The sequence below is a fragment of the Callithrix jacchus genome, chromosome 2 (genome assembly GCF_049354715.1).
Source record: "Callithrix jacchus isolate 240 chromosome 2, calJac240_pri, whole genome shotgun sequence".
Classification (NCBI taxonomy): Eukaryota; Metazoa; Chordata; class Mammalia; order Primates; family Cebidae; genus Callithrix; species Callithrix jacchus.
The window spans coordinates 142,575,586-142,596,558 of NC_133503.1; the positions used below are offsets into that span (position 1 = coordinate 142,575,586).

At 37.8% G+C, this 20,973-nt stretch overlaps 1 protein-coding gene across 15 annotated transcripts in view; it reads right to left on the minus strand.

Annotated features, from left to right (window-relative positions):
- Nucleotides 1–20,973, minus strand: part of MAST4 (microtubule associated serine/threonine kinase family member 4) — a 581,015-nt gene that overhangs the window by 259,577 nt on the left and 300,465 nt on the right. For 9 of the 15 annotated variants that reach the window (XM_078365414.1, XM_054252221.2, XM_054252223.2 and 6 more), the window contains 2 exons: nucleotides 17,377–17,408; nucleotides 545–580 (listed from right to left, as the gene is read on the minus strand). In XM_078365414.1, coding sequence (XP_078221540.1) covers nucleotides 545–580; nucleotides 17,377–17,408 — 68 coding nt within the window. The remainder of the gene's footprint in view (nucleotides 1–544; nucleotides 581–17,376; nucleotides 17,409–20,973) is intronic. The other 6 variants (XM_054252224.2, XM_035291493.3, XM_078365413.1 and 3 more) reach the window with 1 other exon arrangement.

Consider the following 20,973-nt stretch of genomic DNA (forward strand, 5'->3'; position numbering starts at 1 on the left):
ACGAAATTGTAAGTTGAAGATTGAATGTTTTTTTAAAATGATGAGAAAATTTAAGAGAATATCTGCATGACCTTGGGGTGGACAATACCACTCTGAGCAAAACAAATAATTCAGAAGCAATAAAGAAAAAGACAGACATACTTGATTAAATAATTAACAATTTCATTTAGCAAAAGATATCATAAACAGATAAAAACTGCAAAGACATATTTGTATACATATAACAATGGATTAATACTTTCATTAAGAATTTGTAGAAACTGAAAAACACTAATAACTGGAAAAATGGGCAGTGAAAATGAGCATGAAATGAAGAAAGGAGAAATGTAAATGAACAGTAAACATATGAAAACATTCTCAACATCAGTGGTAGTGAAGGAAATGCAAATTAAAGTAATGACCAGGCAAAATAAGATTGGAAAGAATTAAGGGCAGTGACATCCAGCGCTGGTGAGAGTGTAGGAAATGGGCATTCTTATGTGTGAAGGTGATTTGCTATTCTTCTGGGTAAAGTGATAACTATTAAAATTAGAAATACACATACCGTTTGACCAAGCAATTCCACTTCTGGGAATCTATCCTATGGAGACAAAAGGACCAGTACGTAAGGATATAGGTATAAAATGTTTATTGCAGCATTGTCTGTTGTGGGTAGGGAAGAAAGGGAGTACTGAAAAGAACAAGAATGTCAGTTAATAGAAAACGGTTAAATAAAATGAGCTATATCTATAATGTAGAACATAATATAATTATTAAAATGAATGGGATCAGTTTGTATCTACTGAGTTGGAAGTCTGATAAGGTGACAAAAGCAAACTGAAGAGTGAGTGCTTAACATTCTTGTTAAGACAGGCAGTAGCAACAACGGCAACAAATCAAGGTATGTGAATATACCTGCACCTGTATGCATACAAAGTGAAAAATGGAAGAACACAGACCAGTCTAACAATGACCACCTAAGGCTGTGAATAGAGACAAGGATTGGAAGGGATGGGGATCATTTACTTCCTCTTTGTATATCTTTGTGCTGTTTCACTAGTTATTATGAGCACAACATTAATTTCATAATTTTCAAAACTACATTATTAACTTTTTTAAATGGTTGTACATTAGTAGTATTTCTATACATTCATCTTTAGGAAAACAGCAGCAAATGAACAAACATTCTTTCTTTGCCTATGCATCTCACTACTGTGTTCATTTGGGGGTATGTGCTTAATATCCACTCCATCTCTTTCCCCTCTGTGTATCAGCCATGTGGTTTGGGTGGAACTGACTACGCTCCATTCCCAAGGACTCTTGAATGGTCTAAGCCACTGTTTTCCAACAGAAGTACAATTCAGAGCCACTTAGGCAATTTAAAATTTTCTAGTAGTCACATTAAAATTACTTTGAAAGAAACAGGTTAACGTAATTTTAATAACATTTAACCCAATATATCCACAAATACTACCATTTCAGCATGCTATTAACATAAGAATTACTAATGAGATATTTCTCATTCTTTTTCTGGATCTCAGTTTCGTCTAGCCACACTGCAAGAGCTTGACAGCCACATGTGGCTAGTGGCTACTGCACTGGATAGAGCAGGTCTCAGCTAGATGCTCTGGTAATGCTAGAAATACTCCCATGTTCATGATTAAACACATAGTTTAAAATGGTCCAACCAAAGAGAAATCCATAACGATAGGAGAATAAAATTTCTTCTTCTTCCATTAACTTTGGAAACTGTAGACAGTTACTGAGGGATGAGCCAGGAAAAAAGCCTGCAGCCAGTGCAAGAGGACCTGTGTCCCTGAGACAGTGCTGAGTCTCGGGACCCCCAGTGCAGGAGGACCTATGACCCAGAGACAGCATTGAGCCTTGGGGCCAGCCTCTCAGTGCAAGAGGACCTGTGTCCCTGAGATAGCACTAAGCCTCAGGACCAGACCCCCAATGCAGCCTCAACTGTTTAGTTACACAGCTGGCAATTTTTGTCCCCCAGTCACTGTGAGTTAGGTTTTCTACTAGTTGTAATAAAAAAGTACACTAATTGATAAACTCATCTATGGACAATGCCATGTCCAAAGAGAATAATTTTCTTAATCACCCTAATTCAAATGCTAAAATTTTCTTCCAATTACCTGTAGTCAAGCTATTCTTTTGTTAAACTAGCTTTATTTGATAACCTTTTTAGAAATCTTCTGAAAATATCCCTGAAGAAGACTCCCACAGACTAATTCCTTACGATCCAGGGTAACTTCCCACAGTCACCACACAAGAGAATACTTCTCTTCAGAAGAAAACATATGAAATCTCATAGCAACCAATCAGCTATGAGCAACCTTTTTTTTTTTTTTTTTTTGAGATGGAGTTTCACTCTGATGCCCAGGCTGGAGTACAGTGGTGCAATCTCAGCTCATTGCTATTCATGCCTCTGGAGTTCAAGTGATTCTCCCGCATTGGCCTCCTGAGGAGCTTGGATTACAAGTGTGTGCCACCATTCCCGGCTAATGTTTGTATTTTTAGCTGAGACAATATCTCGCCATGTTGGCCAGGCTGGTCTCCAACTTCTGACCTCAAGTGATCCACTTGGCCTCTGACTCCCACAGTGCTGGGATTACAGGCATGGGCCACTACACCTGGCTGGCCTCCACCTTCTTTTCTGATTTTTGCGCTCTAGACTAGGGTTTCTCATCCTCCGCACTGCTGATATTTTGGGCAGATAATTCGTTGGGCAGATAATTCTCTGGGGTCGTCTTGTTCTGTAGGATGTTTAGCGGTATCCCTGACCTCTCTCCATTAGAAGACAATGGGAGAAACCCTGGTCCCCAAATAGTTGTGACAACCAAAAATGTCTCTAGACATTGCCAAATGTCATCTTTGGGGGTAAAATCACCCCCAGTGGAGACACACTGTCCTAGCAATCAGTTCAAGTGTATAACTGACCTTCATTGTTGTATTGGACTCAGACACTGTAGCAATCATTAAAGCATGATATCACCCTCTGTGTCCCCTGCATTACAATGTGTTGGACTGGTGGTCCTCTCCCCAGAAACTGAAGCTCCTCTAGTCACACTCTTCCTCTTCTACCCCCTCTACATGCCAAGTCTGAGCTCTCCATTGTAGTTCTTCCTTCCAGAAGAAATGTGGTTAGTTCCTTCTGACTTTAGCTTTAAATCATTACTTGAGCTGCTCCTTGAACCACCCACCAAACTATACATCCCTTGCACTTCTCTGAGGGGCTCTTTGGACAAAGTATTTGCTCATTTATGATAACTTCTTACTCAACTCATTCTCCCCAGTCTGGCTCCTCTCTTCCATCAGCACATCTTGGGGGCCATTACATCCCCTCTTTCCACACGGTATCGGCTTACACATTGTCATATTTAATCCATCTCTAAGACTATGATTTCAGTGCAAGTACTGGTCAACATTTCATAGCTCCTCAGATTGATCTAAGGATTCAATACAATTTCAATTAAAATTTCAACAGGCTTTTTTGTAGAAGCTGACAAACTGATTCTACAATTCAGGAAACTAGAATAGCCAAAACGACTTTGAAAAAAGTTGAACAAAGTTAGAAGACTAATGCTTCTGAGATCAAGACTTATTATAAAGCTATAATAATCACGACTATATATTGATATAAAGACAAATTAATGAAACAGAAAGTCTGTAAATAGAAACAAAAATACACAGATACTAATTTTTGGCAAAAGTTCAAAGCATTTCAGTGGAGAAAAAATAGCCTGTTCAACAAATGGTACGAGAATAATTAGAGATGCGTATGCAGAAATGAATTTCAAGCCACACCTCACCCCCGTGTATAAAAATCAACTCAACATTAATCACAGGCCTAAATGTACAATCTAAAACTATAAAACTTATGGAAGAAAACATAGGAGAAAACCTTTGTGACCTGGATTAGGTAAAGATGGCTTAGATCCAACACCAAAAGCACCTAAAGAATGAATTAATGAAGCTTTTGCTTTTCAGTAGATGTTATAAAGAGAATAAAAACACAAGCCACAGGCTGGGAGAAAACATTTACAGATCACATATATCAGGCTTGTTTATAATGGTTAAAAGCAATAAATAACCCAAATGTCCAGCGGCAAGAGACTAATGAAACTGACACAGTCATTTAATAGGATATTTCTTAGCAAAAAAACCCTAATCGACATATGCTATGACATGGATGAATCTCAAAATAATTACACTGATAAGCCAGGCCAGAAAAAGGGTGCATACAGTATCACTCTATATATGTAAAATTTTTTAAAGATGCAAACTAGTTTTTAGGGATGGAAAGCACTGGTAGTTGCCTGGTTGGGGATGTGGGGTGGGAGCAATGACAAAGAGACAGGAGAAAACTTCTGGGGGAGATGGATACTTTATTATCTTTACTGTGCTCGTGGTTTCACAGGAGTATACACATGTCAAAATTTATGAAATTGTGCACTTTAAATTATGTATAGTTTATTGTATGCCAATTATGTCTCAATGATGCTTTTTTTTAAGAAACAAATCCAATGCTAGCTATTGGGAAAAACCTCACTACTATACCATGCAGGGACAGCTGAAATTGGTTCATGCTACTTGGGAATCCATGAAAGGAAGCAGTTTTAGAGGTTTTGTTTTGTGGTTTTTAAATTCCTCTGTGGGTTAACATAAGCAGAATTCACAATTGTTGGGTGCATTAACATAATATGGCCTAGATGATATTAAATTGTAGATGTGGTGTGTGTTGGGAGGGAAGACTCAGATCCTTACAAAAACCAACTTGTAGTTTCTTTGCTTTAACTGTCCTTTGAAGTGCTTCCCAACACAACCACCACCATCTCTACTGTGGTCTTAAAGGCATGTCCAACCAACATCTTTCAGCAGAAAAAAAAAACAACAGCAACAACAAAAAAAACAGAATAAAGCTAAGTGGCCTGAATTCTCAAAGATAATAATTAAATAATATACTTTTAGCCAGATATTTGATGACAACATTTCTCCCCATGATTCTATCAGATTCAACTGTATCTACATATTGGTAGTACCTTAAAAATCCACCTTAAAAAGCTACCACTATTCCCCTAAGACAGGACACCTGTGTAGTGATCTATTAATTTCATTCCAGTGTATGATGTCGAGTACATTTTAAAAATATACTTCATCGCTTCCAAGTGCTTCTTTAATCTACAAGGACTGGTTGTAGCATTTAAACTAATTTATTCTAGGCATAAAAAACCTTCTGCTTATTCTCGCAGATAATTGATTCTTGATTTGTTAAGATACTAAACACTATAGTTTACATACTAAAATACAAAGCCCCTGGTAAACCCACTGAAGTGCCCCATGCAAAGCAAATTTGAATGTTTATTTCCTCGGCAGAGAGGCCAAAAGGAGCTGAGAAAAGGAGCAAAACTCTCCCTCACTTTGTCCTGCTGCTAGTCCAGGGGGAAGGTTCCCCTCTCCTGCAATTAACACTACCACTTGTTCCACAGCAGCCACATATGGAAGGCACACAGTACCAAATTCTCAAATCAAATGCCCTCCTCGATTTCCTAAAAATAAAATAAATCTAGGAGATAATCTCTGCCTCAAAGTTGACCCCTCTAAGTAAAAGTATATACCATCACCACCAATAACAATAAAAGACTGCACTGGAACATCAGGATTTAGCAAGAATTAGGCACTTGGTGCTTATGTTACTGAAAGGCTAATCCCTTTGATTTCTATGACATACCAAAAGTTTAAAAACATTTTTTTCTGTGCAATAAAGAGCACAAAGCATAAGCTAAATTAGTATTTTGATAAAAGATACCTTCACATAAACATCTATAAAATATGTAAATATTTCTTGAAAGATTATTTTTCTAATATACATGTTTAAATTCATTCATTTATTTATTTTTTAGAGCTAGGGTCTCATTCTGTCACCCAGGCTACAGTGCAGTGGCATGATCACAGCTCACTGTTACCTCAATCTCCTGGGTTCTAGCAATCCTCCCACCTCAGCCTCCCTAGTAGCTAGGACTACAGGTACATGCCACCATACCTAGCTAATTTTTTTTTTTTTTTTTTTTTTTGTAGAGACCGGGTCTTGTTATTTTGCCCAGGCTGGTTTCCAACTCCAGACCTCAAGCAATCCCCCCGTTTTGGCCTCTCCATGTGCTGAGATTATAGGAGTGAGACACTGCACCTGGCTTGAATTTATTATTAGAATTTGCAATCTAAAAAAAGTTTTAACTGTGTCTGTCTATGCTACATTAGATTCATGCCACCCATTTCCACATGCAAATCAAATGTATAGACTGTAGTCAACAAAACTTTTTCCTCTCATGCAAATGTGTTCACAAAACTATCTACAGAGAATTTCCTTATGGTACCGGTCAAAAGTTATCTGAGTGATGCATGGGATGAAGGAGAGTTCACATGGCCACTGGAAGGAAGTGTGCAGTTACTGGCATCTCCATGGGTTTATCTCGTGTTCCCCTACTTAAGCATAGGAAAGCCCTCAACATCATCCCAGAATAGGTGACTTCATAAAACAACCTATTAAAAGAAAACACATGTGTATTCAGATGAAAAAAAAATGACCCACCAAAATCCTCAGAGGGTGAGGTCCTTAACTCAGAAAAGTAGAGAAAGAAATCCTGAAAAATATTTGATGTATTTTCCTTTAGTTGCTTAAGTCTGACAGTTTACTGCCACAAGGAGTAAAAGAATTATTTAAGTCTCAAGAGTCAAAATGGCAGAAGAGATGGCATGGATTCCAAGAAACACTGGGACACAAGAGAAGTCCTACTTTCCATGGTTCCCTGTTAGAGCTACCAGGACCCAACTTGCCATCATACAATGGGGATAAAGAGAGAACAATACAGAATTCAGAATTCAGCTGCTCTGTTCACATGGATAATTGGCTAATGAATATATTTGGGGACTGCCAGTTACTGCAGCTGGGACCATAACAGCCCATCCGTGTGACTGTCACTACCCTCTTGATCAGTCTGAGGTAAACTCAGCATCCTGGTAGTGCCAGGTATGTCACTGCAGGTTTCTGCCTACAGTGGTAAGGGTAGACTTTTAGGGTGAGTTCGGGGCTTTGCTTTCCAAAATATTCAAAGAAACTATGACAAGCATGGTGAAGCCAAGCAAACTCTGAGTTTTACCCTTTATTGAGCCATACCGTGGATGTTGATGCTCACCTTTCTTTATAAAACAAAACATATCTGTATTTGTCTGTTCTCACACTGCTAATAAAGACATACCTGAAACTGGGTAATTTTTTTTTTTTTTGACTGAGTCAACCTCTGTTGCCTAGGCTGGAGTGCAATGGCGCAGTCTCAGCTCACCGTAACCTCTGCCTCCGAGGTTCATGTGATTCTCCTGCCTCAGCCTCCTGAGTAGCTTGGATTACAGTCATGCGCCACCATGCCCAGCTAATTTTGTATGTTTAGTAGAAACAAGGTTTCACCATGCTGGTCAGGCTGATCTCAAACTCCTGACCTCAGGTGATCTGCCCCTCTTGGCCTCCCAAAGTGCTGAGATTACAGGCGTGAGCCACCACACCCAGCCAAGACTGGGTAATTTACGAAGGAAAGAGGTTTAAGAGACTTACAGTTCCACATGGCTGGAGAGTCTTCACAATCATGGCGGAAGGCAAAGGAGGAGCAAGTCATATCTTACATGGTGGCAGGCAAGAGAGCTGTGCAGAGGAACTCCCATTTATAAAACCATCAGATCTTGTGAGATTTATTCACCACCATGAGAACAGTGTGGGGAAAGCTGTCTCCATGATCTGATTATCTCCACCTGGCCCCACCCTTGACACATGGGGATTTTTACAATTCAAGGTGAGATTTGGGTGGGGACACAGCCAAAGCATATCAATACCCACTCCCTTGCTGATATCTGTGTTTCTGACCCAAGCACATTGACCTCAAAAAGGAAAGGCTGCTTGCCAGTCCCTGGGATTTAGAAACCCTCAATTCTGGTCATGGTTTGCAATCAACATATGTACTCTCTGAGTACAAGCAAGCCTCAAATCCTGTGAGTCATTAGTTCCTTGTTTACTAAATAAAGATATTTTCAGTCAGACTTCTCTTAAGGCTTCCTTCAGCTCTGAAATTCTATGATTAAAATTTTCCATATAGACAGCTATAATATAGCATATTATTCTCTCAACACCTGTCAGTCCCAAAACACAATTTCAAGGAGTGGCCTGATTACCCTGCTGAGAAGGGATGGCTTAAATCTGAAAGAGGGGCCACTGAGGACAGGGAGTGAGTTCCCTCAAGGCCTGATGATATTGAGCCAGAACAATGTGCAGTCTGTCTCCACAGCAATGCAAAGAGCTTGTGTTCTCAGGGTTGACCAATGCAGGGTACAAGTGAAAGATCTACTGAAGGACATCGGGTCAACTACCCCTTTCACACCTCTTCACGGAAGCAGAACAGCCCCTGAAAAAATGCTACTCCAATGATCTGGCATTAAGGGGACTTCTCCAGGCTACTCTGTGGTCTTTTGCCTAACTCAACAGGACAAAAATAAATGATTTGGGGAGAGAGAAAGAAGAGCATAATTCCCAATATATTTTATTTATTTAAAAAAACATACAGTAATTATTGTATGCCAGGGACCATTTTAAACACTTCACAAATATTAATTTAATCCTCTAAACAATTTGAGGACACAATAATATCCTCATTCTGCTTTAGGAAACTAAGGCATATAGAGGTTAAGGTCACACAGCTGGCTAAACGGCAGAGACAGGATTCACACCTAGGCTGTGTGACTTCTGAGTCCATGCTCTGAAGTGCTGCTCAATGACTGATTATCTATTGAGTAATAGATGTGAGAAGGTGGCTTTTAGTGAGACAGCACAGATACCTGCCTGGCTCAGTGGGCCACTCTAAATAAGCCTTGTTGAAAAGGACTGCTCACTAAAAATCTTTACCCCAATCCTACTTGATTCAGATTTGCTAAAAAGTTATTCCAGTAAATATGAAATAGGAAACTTCTGCTCCTGCCTTTGGCTATCCAAAAGCACACTTCACCACTATGCATACCCCCTGAAACTAAGAACATTAGTTCTCAACTGGGAGTGGCATTTTAGATTCACCTTGAAAAGTGGTTAAAAGTATACTAGCCTCTGCCTTACCTTGCCCTCAATACACACTAGATTCTGATTGCATTCCCAAGGGTGTTTGGCAATGCACACATATTTTGATAAACCTCCCCACTGGTAACCTCACCCTCTCCCCAGGGACAAAACTAAGGTCTTCATATAATTTTCAAAGGTAAGAACATCCATCCTACATTGTTTCTATCTTCCAAATCTCTTCCCTACCCACCTCACAGAAGACAAATGCATGTGTGATAAGGAAAGCTGCAATTACGTGCCAAATACCAAACTGGCTATTCGATGAATATATAAATGCAATTGACATTCTTCCACAGTCTGAAATCCTCTCTTTGCTCTCAGGATAGATTACACCGTTCTCTTTTTATATAAACATGCCACTTTAAATGCTAATTCTGATGTGACACTCGAATTTTTCTTCGTTTTGTTTTTGGGTTTCTAACATTCAACATGACACTGGACTTCCATGTGGCTTTGACAATAGATATTTTGAATTATTGCTTCAATATTTGTGGGGGTGGGAAGACCAGAGAGTGCTAAGAAGAAAACAATTTATTTTAAAACTTATCTAAATATGATTTACAAGTCCTTTATTTTGTTTGACTTAAACTCTTTCCCTCTCTTTTAGGAAATACTGCCTTTACTTTGCTGAAAATCTCACAAATGTAATTCAAATAAGTTGGAAAACCAACGTGATTCCCTCTCCTTGCATTCTAGAAATAATCTCATTTTACTCAAACTACTTTTCTAAACAGGCAGTCAAGACAGTATTTTCTGATACATAACAGGCCTGAATGTAAGTCTTCCTTTAAAAAAATACCCAGACACACATACACGACACAGACACACACACACATACACACAAACACACGTGTGTGCACATCAACCTATGCCTATTCAATTATATAGAAGCTTACTTCCTATCTTATGTCAAAATTAGGAATTCCAATTTTAGAAATACCCTATTCCAATACATACAATTCAATATGACTGAGACAGGAGACAGCCATGGGTCCCTGGTGAAATCCCACTTTCAAGCTTAAAACAGTCTGGAGGCTGGAATCCCTCCTGCTGGTCCTGGATGAAGCCCACGCTTTCCTGGCCGATTCTTTCTGAGTAACGCCCACCTGTGCCCTGTGAGGACGAGGTAGAGACTAGGGAAGTCTGCACCTTTTGCAAGGGGAAGAAGCCTGGCCTTTTCTGTTCCTTTGTGGTGACCTGGGATTCTATCTGTGAGGTAGGAAACCTGCCTCACAGACAGAATCCCAACTCACTCTCACTTTACTTAGAGTTATTTTTCCTTTTCGCCCAGTAAATTCCATTTTCTCCGCCCTTCTATAGATCCACGAGCCTAATCTTTCCTGGTTGTATGATAAGAGTCCAGCTTTAGCTGAACTGAGGAGGAAGTTCTCCAACAAATATATCTACTGTAAGACAAACTCTATCTCCGAAGTCCAGCAGGCCCAGCTCCACCCAGAAGTTACCATCAAGCTCCCCTGCTTTGCTGTCCCAACTACTGTTTCACAATATTCTCTCCCTCTGTTGGTCACTCTCATTGTCCATCTCATCTCTGGACACCCTTTCCTGCCCTTAACCAAGAAAGGCAAAATTAGAGAGTGGTAAAATAAGTTTATTATTCTTTTCATACATTTATTAATGTATTCATATGGTAAAATGATTCTCAACAACTGCTCAACTTTCTGCTAACCTTGATTCTTGCCAGTTCACCAGGGGCATCCCATTAATGAATCGTCTTCTGCTATGCTAAATTTAGCTTGGGTGACAACCTGCCCTGACTAAAGGTAGGTACATTTCAGAAAGGTACCAAAGACATCTCCAAGATCCAGCAGAATGACTTCTAGTACTGGCATGTTTGACATGTGGTAGATGTGTTTAAGATGGAAATCCCGTTTGTGGTCAGCAGGGTGGGCCTCCTAGCAGACCTAAAACTATCAAATGCCAGTAGATACCTAGCCCACTTATTCCAAGGCCAGCCCTGCTAGACTCCAACCACTCTGAATAATGAAAGGGTGAATGGAGAAAAACCATAAAAACATGTAAACCAAATATAAAATTCTAAGCCCCCCCACTGATTGAATGAATCCCCCCTTCTCAGTCAATAACATTCCAAAGTAAACCTGAAAAACTAGCTCAGGCCATGATAAGAGAGGGTTGGACATGCCTCATGATACCCTCCCTCCCTTTGGAATTCAGCACAACTGACCAGCTGCCATTAAAACAGAGATCTTAAGACTGACAAAACAGGTTCTTTGTAGCGTAAGAGACCAAATTACAATGTGACTCTAGTATAGGATCACATGACAGATGGCAGGCCCTAAAAGAAATTAAAGTACTTTACCCTAAAATATATATTTTTTGACACATTTTTTAATGACCCTGCAAATCTGTCTCTTGTGGGGAAAACCTATATTCTGTAGAGAATCTCTTCCTTTTCCAGGGCTTTTCCTGATCCAGGAGAGACTAAACTAAGAGTCCCATACCTCTTAAGTTCTGATAAGAGATATTTACTATCTCTTCTACATAATAAGAACCCCAGTTTCCACAATCACTTATCTTAACCCAGACACTCCCTTCGCCTGATTCCAGGTCTTAGATAATCACAACTCTTTCAACCAACTGCCAGTCAGAAAATCTTTGAATCTACCTATAATCTGTAAGCACCACCCACCCAGCTATCCCATATTTCCAGACCAAACCAATGTACAATTTACATGTATTGATTGGTATCTTCTGTTTCCTTAACATGTGTAATACCAAGTGTAACTCAACCACCTTGGGCACATGTTCTCAGGACCACTTGGGATGTGCCTCAGGCCTTGGTCGCTCATACTGGGCTCAGAATAAATCCCTTCAAATATTATACAGAGTTTGACTCTTTTTCATTGACAAACTCTATAAAGAGGAATATTGTAATCAGCTGCTAGTATTGTTGCTAGATCAGTTAAATAAAATAAGCCAAACCTTTTAAATTGCCTCTGGGATAATTTAAACACTTTCAGCAATTCCTCAGCATGCAGAGACATAGTTTTCCAGGACTACTATACATACTAGGAGCTGCTTCTGCTTTGGGTTGCTGCTGCTGGATATTCCTTTGTTTTGGTTTTGGTTTTTTTTTTTTGAGATGGAGTCTTGCTCTGTCGCCCAGGCTGGAGTGCAGCAGCGTGATCTCAGCTCACTGTAACTCCTGGGTTCAAGTGATTGTCCTGCCTCAGCCTCTTGAGTAGCTGGGATTAAAGGCATGTGCCAGCACGACCAGCTAATTTTTGTATTTCAGTAGAGATGGGATTTTGCCATGTTGGCCAGGCTGGTCTTGAACTCCTGACCTCAGGTGATCTGTCCACCTCAGCCTCCCAAAGTGCTAGGATTACAGGTGTGAGCCACTGCACCAGGCCCTGGATATTTTTTTTTAAAAGCATACTTAAAGCATGTGTGTGGGCATAAAGATGGGAACAATAGACACCGGGATCTACCAGGTCTACTAGTGCAGAGAGGTAGGGGGAAAGGGCTAGAATAAAAATAAATTTAAAACAGCTGTCACAATCAAATATCATAAAACAATCCATCAATCAAGCAAGCAAGCAAGCATGCGTGGCCCGAGAACTTAAAGCTAAGAAACTGCCAAGTGTCAGTCACTGCTTCTACTAAAATGATGTGATAATTGCAGATAATTTTATAGATCCCAGACCTCCAAGGCTCCATGAAACAGTGCACCACGGCTTAGAATTAAACAAGGTAGAGGAAAGGTCATTTTAAGTAGCAGGGAGACTCTATTGGCTAAGAATAGATAATACAGTTTCCTTCTGCTCCTTACGGAGACATCTGAAAGACCATTTAAAAGCAGGAGGAGGCACAGGAGCTGGCCTGAGCCAATTCCCTGCTCCTCTCTCCAGAGTATAAACACCATCAAGGCACTCCAGGGAATCCCAAGTAAAAAGAAGTATCTCTATCCTGGAGAGCTGTTTATTTAGGCAATTAACAAAATACAAAGGGGTCCTTTAAAAATAAATCATGGCTGCCAGGGACACCTTGGTTTTGCTCATAATCATCTTGGGCTCCTGTCTTGGGCTTTTCTACTTTTTGCACTTTCCTTGTCTGAAAACAAACACTTCCCAGTGAATTTTTCCACTTAGAAATATAATTTCAGGATTCAAAATATGGGTGAATTTTAGATAAAAGTACCAGCACAACAACGGCACTTCCATAAATATGGACAATACAAATTAATTATTAAAAAATCTAAATCAAACAACATCCGGAAGGTTGATGTGTTCCACAATGAATTGAAACCGTGAAGGATCTGGCTTCAGGCATCCAGCTGTAGCATCACAGCTTGTCCTCTTGGAGAAGCACAGTGACAGGACCTAAGAGAACAGGGCAGGTCCACCACTTGGAGGCTCCCAATCTAGGAGGGGGAGGCAGATTTGTACAGACTTTGTGACTGTCTGCACTGTGTAGTTTTTATACCAGGCACCTTGTTAAACACGAAGAACAGGCATTCAGAGTCACGTCTCTTTGATGGGATAACAGTCTAGAGCAACAAATCTAGTTCTGAAGCTATGTGTAATAATATACCATCACAAATGCTATTATTTCATTTCCTTCATCCCCTGGCTTTGGGGAGTATATAATAAAGCATTTCAAGATTATCAAAATTTTCATCATAATTTTTTTCTGTGATATTCTGGCATTTAACCAATTGGTGTCTGCCACTGTAGATATTTCAGATATTGTCAAATCATATTTATTTGGAGCAACCTTCGTTATGAGACAATATAAACCAAATACACACAAAAAACACAGGTGTGATATATTTTGTTATTCAAAATAGAGTGTTCACGCAATTTTTATTCAAACTACTTAAAAATCTACATAAACACTGGGTTAAAACAATTTAAATCTTACTTCCATACAGTCACTCCATATTTTATATAAAATATTTCAAGAATATCAAAAATGTAGAGGGTATAATATAAACACCCATATACACACTACCACATTAATAATATACATGAAACTCCTCATAGAGCCCTCTCAAATCCAATTTATTTTATTCCCTCCACTAGTAAGTGACCTTTACCATAAACCTGCTCTCCAGGCATGTTTTTATACCTTTACTGTAAATGTCCATATTCAGAAACAACCTATTGTTTTGCATATTTTTAAGTTTTATAATATAAATGCCATCTTGTACCCAGAATTTGCTTTTAGCACTGCTTATCATTATATTCTTGATAATTATACCTGCTGATACATATACACTGGTTTAATTACTTTACCTGCTGTATAATATTTCACTATCTGACTATATGATGATTTTGATAGGTAGCTGGAAGGAGGGTGATAAGAGAATGAGATGACTTTAGTTCCAAGCAGAATGAGGGGGAAAATACAGAAAGAATCTGGGATCAGAAGAAGCCTTGGCACATGGCTATTCATTGAATGGAAAAAGAAGAGAAATAGCTAAAATACAGCTGTCTAGGAAGCTGGAATGCCTCTGGAAAAGTGATCTGGAGTTAGTTGCTTATCTTGTAACAGCATCTTGCCTAGAAAGCAGTTTCCTTCACTTCTCTTGTCCATTACCCTTTGTACCATAAAGAAAAGGAGGTCACAATCATTGCTTCTGCATCTTTTAAAAATGTATATAAAGCAAGAGACTCTTGAAGTTAGTTCTCGTTAAAATGACCGCAAATAATAAATTAGTGTGGATCTGAACTTTTTTCTAGACAGAATAGTTTGCTTTTTCATACTTTCAATTAATAACAAGAAACACATTTCCTGTGGTCTTTTATTTGTGAAAGCTTTCAATTTAATACATGTTTTTACCATGATTCTGGATGTAAAAATTATCTTTAAGCTCATTTAAAGCAATATTCAAATTTTTCCAAAAAATCTGGAACACCCCGTAAGTTTCAGAATGATAAAAATGCAATTTAAAAAATACTATTCTTCAAGACATATAGATTTGAAGCAGCAAATAAATAAAAATAAAGGCCTTTTTAGCCTTTATCAAAGTATATGACCTCTAACAAGTTGGATCACTTTGCTGTATAATCAAAGACAATAAGAAATACATCACACTGTGTGCAGTTGCTCACTGTTAATATGGAAAAAAAAGACTGAAAAGAACAGCAGGAGCAAATCCTCAATCTTTCTGAGAGAAAATATAAAAAGATTTCACAGCATTTATGGAGGAGGCATGTATGCAGTAAATAAACTAAGAAAGTGTTAACAGGTTTAATTATCAGGTACTATTATGATACCAATAAAGATACATTTCTGCCTTTCTTCATTAGATTTGTATAAAATCACTCTAGCATTTATTTTAAAAACCATTTTCCCTTTCTCAAAGTCATAAAAGAACCTTGCATGCATGAGGAGAGTAATCTGTACAGTATTCACTGAAAATGCTGAATGACACTGGGTTCTAGAACAGCTATGTCAAGCATTGGGAATATTTGTGTTTAACAGAAAATACAAAAAAGCATGTTTACTTTTGGTTTACCTCACTTGGAAGTATTAATTTTCCCAGAATTCACTAAAAAAGGTAGATTAGTGTTCACATATACATATACCGTTGCTTCATGCTCATCATCTGAATGCTCAATTGACTTTTAATAGGGAGGGGAGTTTAAATGGCTCTGATGTAATTCAGACCTCTATGTTTCCAAAGGATGGGCTCCAAACAAACTTACATCATCATTCTTTTTTCAGTAAAGACACCATTTTCTCAAATAAAGAAATTTAAATATTTTCTTTATCACATATTTTCACATCAACTCATGGCTATCAGCTAACTTGAACAGAATTGAGACTTAGACAAGTGCAAAAGAGGAAATGCCCCTTAAATAGAAACATGAAATCCAATTCCATAATTAACACGATCTTTATATTATTGGAAACACTAATGTGATAAAACAAGAAATAAAAAATAAAACCCATGTGCAATCTATTAAAAAGGCTAAAAACAAGATTTGACTAAAGTTCTGAAGTTTCCAAATAAAAAAGAAAGGGTACAAACAAGCAAATGAGATTTTTTTTCTGTAAAAGTATTTCATGTAGTTTTCTATTTTTCTTCTGCCTCATCATGAGAAATATCAAAAAGTTTGGACTTTCCAAGTTTAGGCAACAGAGTCCTAATCATGATGCAGAAGAGGAAAGAGTTTAATTCTAAGGGCATTTCCTATAGCAAACTATTTTCTGTTAAACTCTAGCACAGAGAGATGGAAGCTGAAAGCTAGTGACAATTTATCTAGGCACATTCTCTAAAAATAATAATCCAGTGTCTGCCTGGCAGCCTAAACTTGTACAAAGGACAGGAAACAAAATGGACAATAAAGAAATGTGTACAGCTGATGAATTTTTGGTTCTTAGATGCAAAGGCTGAAATTTTCTAAAATTTAGCCAAAAGAATAAATCTTATATTTCAACAGTCACCGTATGTTTCTTTTAATCCACCAAGATGAGAGTGGTGAAAACTTATCTTAAATACTAATATTTTTTAAAGGAGCTCCTCCATCTACTAACTTATTCAACTTAAATCAGACATCAAATGTAAATGTTTCCAGACCAGCCCTTACACAGTACTATTGGATAACAAATTTGACCTTAAATGTAGTCAAATATTGAAAATAGTTAATTCTGACCTCAATTTCATTCTGCAACTTGCTAATGGAAAAAAGTGCGATTTATGCAAATATATTATTGGCCTTAAAAATAAAAGATTATAACACAGTATAAAGAAATCAAGTCAAAATTCATAAACCCATTATTTTACTACAAGAGTATTCATGAATCAGTTCAATAAGATCTAGAACTAATAATGGAAAGTTTAACTGATTCGAAGTTTCTAACTCAAATGCAAAAGTACATAATTTACTCCACATAAAATCCATAATATAAAGAAAAATGGATTTCAGAACATAAGAGCACTAATTCTTGATTCAGATCAATTTATACTATCTGCTGACCATATAATATTTCTGCTTGATTATATAACAGCATTAAAAAAAATTAAGACTCAGGAATAAATATGCATTTAGGTTTACAATGGCCATATAGAAGAAACCCTGGAAATTATCATAAAACCATTACTGTCTGACTTTTAAAAATAAATTCAGCTTATTTTCTTAATTCAGTTGATTACCATTAATTCTGCAACTTCCACTAATAAATCAGAGAAGATTCATAAACTATATATTAATAAAAAGAAAACAAGGAAACAAAATACTACTACTTACAGACTTCCTCTTCTGGGGAGACTCAGCTCCTTCTGCAAAAGAAAAAAAAACATATATAAGTGATGCTACATTAAGCTTAGATTACTAGGATACCAAATGGATAACACAGAATGCATCATCCTTCATTACACTTGATTTGGCATTTCCTATACTGAAAACATTTTAACGTCATAATTTTATGCTGGATCCCTTCTTACACGGTTCTCTTTACACACTGTGTTTAAAGTGCAAACACAGCTTACCTGAATTCCAGAGCAGCAAAACCATCAATCTTCCCAAAGCAACTACAGTAAAATACTGAGTTGACTTACATGGCCCTACAATTGAGCATACAGAAACTTATCCAAACAGGATATAGATATAAGAAGTAGGAGACATTCTACAGGATTATAATTAAATGAAAGGTACAATGAAAAGGACAATGAAATCAGACTATTTGCCCTCAATAGAAATATATTCACGCAAAACATTATGCATCCCAAAGATTGTACTTTCTTATTATTCTTTAAATGATAATGGAAAAGATTTCCTTTTGGTATTACTTCTCAAAACAGGCATTTATTCCTTGGGATATTTAAAAATAGCTTAATCAACTTCTAAAAGGTAATCAGACAACCACTACAATTATTAGAATGCTTCAGAGTTTTAAAAGGACATCCTCACACTTACCTCAATTTGAGATTCTTATCTACCTAATCATCAAGAGGCTGTGGAAAACCAAAAAATCACCCAAGAAATCAAACCAACCAAAGATAAACAAAAATAGATTCAGAAATACCTCTATCTAGCAATAAAGTTTTCAAAGCTCAAGAATAATTACTTGCTGTTCATTATCAAAGAATAGGAAGCCCTGAGTCATTTGGCTATTTAAACTCAAAATGAAGAGTACTGTGACTGAATTTGGTTATTCATGTCCATAATTCTTATTTATTTTTCTGCCTTTCAGGTGCTTGAGCATTATCCTTCAAAAGGTATTCCCCCATCAGCTTCAAACTCACCTTTCCTGTCTCGGATTTGTACTGAATGTTTGTCATGGACAGCAGGCTCACCTATCACTTATCTACAGCGCAACTTACTCCAGCACAGCTTACAGAAAATGGCCTTGAGAGCATCTGACCAGAGGGGAGGAGAGCTCTGTGGCTGCTGTTTTAAACACAGCAGGCCTTATTTATTAACCGGAAAATATATTTCCATACAGAGTTATAGTAATCATATAACTGTTCAACAGCAAGGAAAACAATCAGCAATTTTAGGAATGAAGTGTTGTCTTCTTTTTCCAAATAGCAAACATTTTCAAGGACTCTAGGGTTCAGTGGTAAAGCGCCTTTTTGTTTCGTTGTTTTGCTTTGCTTTTTTCTTTAATCCTTGATTAGCTCCAAGAAATTATAGTGTTTGCTAAACTTGGCTCCCTGATTCTGAAACATAAATATACCTTCATTTACTAAAACCCCTAATGACAAGAGAAAAGTCTGCCCAAGACAGTCTTCCTTCGGAACCGAAACATAAATAGAAAACCAATGAGCAATTTTCTGCACAAGGCTCTTTGGTTATGATAAGCATTGAGAAATCGGTGTTGTATTCAGGTTAAAGAAAAGAAAGAGAGAATTCCCTAGACATAACAGCTCACCAGACTTTATCTTTAATTTTTTAACTTTTATTTACATTTAAGATGAGGTCTCATTACATTGCCCAAGCTGGTCTCAAACTCCTGGGTTCAAGCATTCTCCTGCCTCAGCCTCCTGAGTAGCTGAGATTACAGAGTACACCACTGTATGAGGCTCTGGCCATTTCTCCTGGAAAGGAATTGATACCACTGCAGACCAGAAGGCCTAGAGACCAAATGAATAATACTGCTCTGTCCAATAAGTTGATTGGACAGCCACATAAAAGCTACCTGAGGTGTTATCATTAATAACAACAAAAATAATAAATCAGATGTTCTTTCAACTATATATGCAAATAGATCACTCAGAAGATATAAGAGGAAAGGGGCCAAAGGAATGACCCAAATAGTTCCATCAGTCATATTCCACCAAATGACCCGAGCATAAACCAGCTGCTTTACTTTGAGAAAAAAGCTGCTGAAACAGCAAGATAAGGGATTAAAACCAACTCTGTTTTTAATCAAAAGTCTTTCCAGTAGGTCTAGAATTATGAGTTCTAAACAAGGAGAAAGGTTACAGTGGGTAACCCAGCACTGCTGCTCCACAGGACAGTAGCCGAGATTCCAAGATGAGGAGCAAAGGACATTTAATAGGCCACAGTCAACTGACCTGAAGCTACCACGCTAACCAAGCTGAAGGAGCTAATCCACCTGATGGCTTGAATGTCAGGCTCAGGACTGGAAACTCAATTTGGTAGCAAATTGGAATCAGATGTGATGGTAATAAAGTGAGAGAAATGAATGTGCCGTGGCCAAGACCTTGTGAACAGTAGCTGCAAAAGTCTGCAAATACCAGGAGGGCTAAGCAATTGCAGCCTGAGCAGGGAGCAGCTCCTGCTCTAACGAATGAGGGCTACATGCTGATAAATCTGCACCCGCCAGACATAAATGAACAGCATCAAGGCATTTTATCACCAAAGTCCCTGTGGTACTTTGTGTATGTGTCCTCATTTTATTTTCTTAATGTCAGGATAAGGTCACTAACACATACTTAGATAATTAGATGAGACATGGTATTGGTCTGAGTCATAAACCTAAGCTAGTGCTTGACATATGTGGAGTGTGTGTTAAAAATTTACTGTCAGGCATGAGCTGGAGGAGAAAAGAAAAAGGGAAAAAAGAGAAACAACAGCAAGAAGTATCCATCTGAACTAAACAATATGCTAATTGTCACTGGATTAAAGAAATTCTTAAGATCAAAAATTCCTAGACTTTCATTAATATGGATTACTCAAATAACATTTAACATTTTTAGAGTTGCTGTTTATTATTTGCTTGATACTGTATCCTTTCATTAATATGGATTACTCAAATAACATTTAACATTTTTAGATTTGCTGTTTATTATTTGCTTGATACTGTATCCTTCCCCCACTGACTTTCGAGTGTTAACTAACAAATATTTGCATGAAAAATAAAGATTAAATAAAATTAATCTTGTCTGAGAATCCTATTATTTTTGAGATCCCTCAATCGCCTGAGGATACCAAAAGGTCCCTCCAATCCAGGAAGGAAACTCCTGGAGAGTCCGAGAAGAAAGAAGGGTAAATGATTCTGCTCCTTTCTCCCAGTCATCCTTAGCTTCAGACAGAGAAAGCAACTGTTTCATTCATGAAGATGGAGAGAAAACTGCAATGTTCTATATGAACTAGCAATATTCACAATGGTAATTTAAAAACTATTCACAATGTTTAGTATTTAATAGCTATTCATAGACAAACAAAACAATATGGCTATATATGCTGCATGTGTTTAGAGAATCTCTGAACTCTTTTTAACTAAGGGTGAACTTATGATTTAAAATAGGACATTTACAGAAGTCCAAATAATGTTTGCAGATATTCCCTTCTTCAAGAGGTAGAGCTTAATTCTCCTCTCTTTGAGAGTGGCCTGGGACCTAGTGACTCACTTGCAAATAAGAGAATACAGAAAGG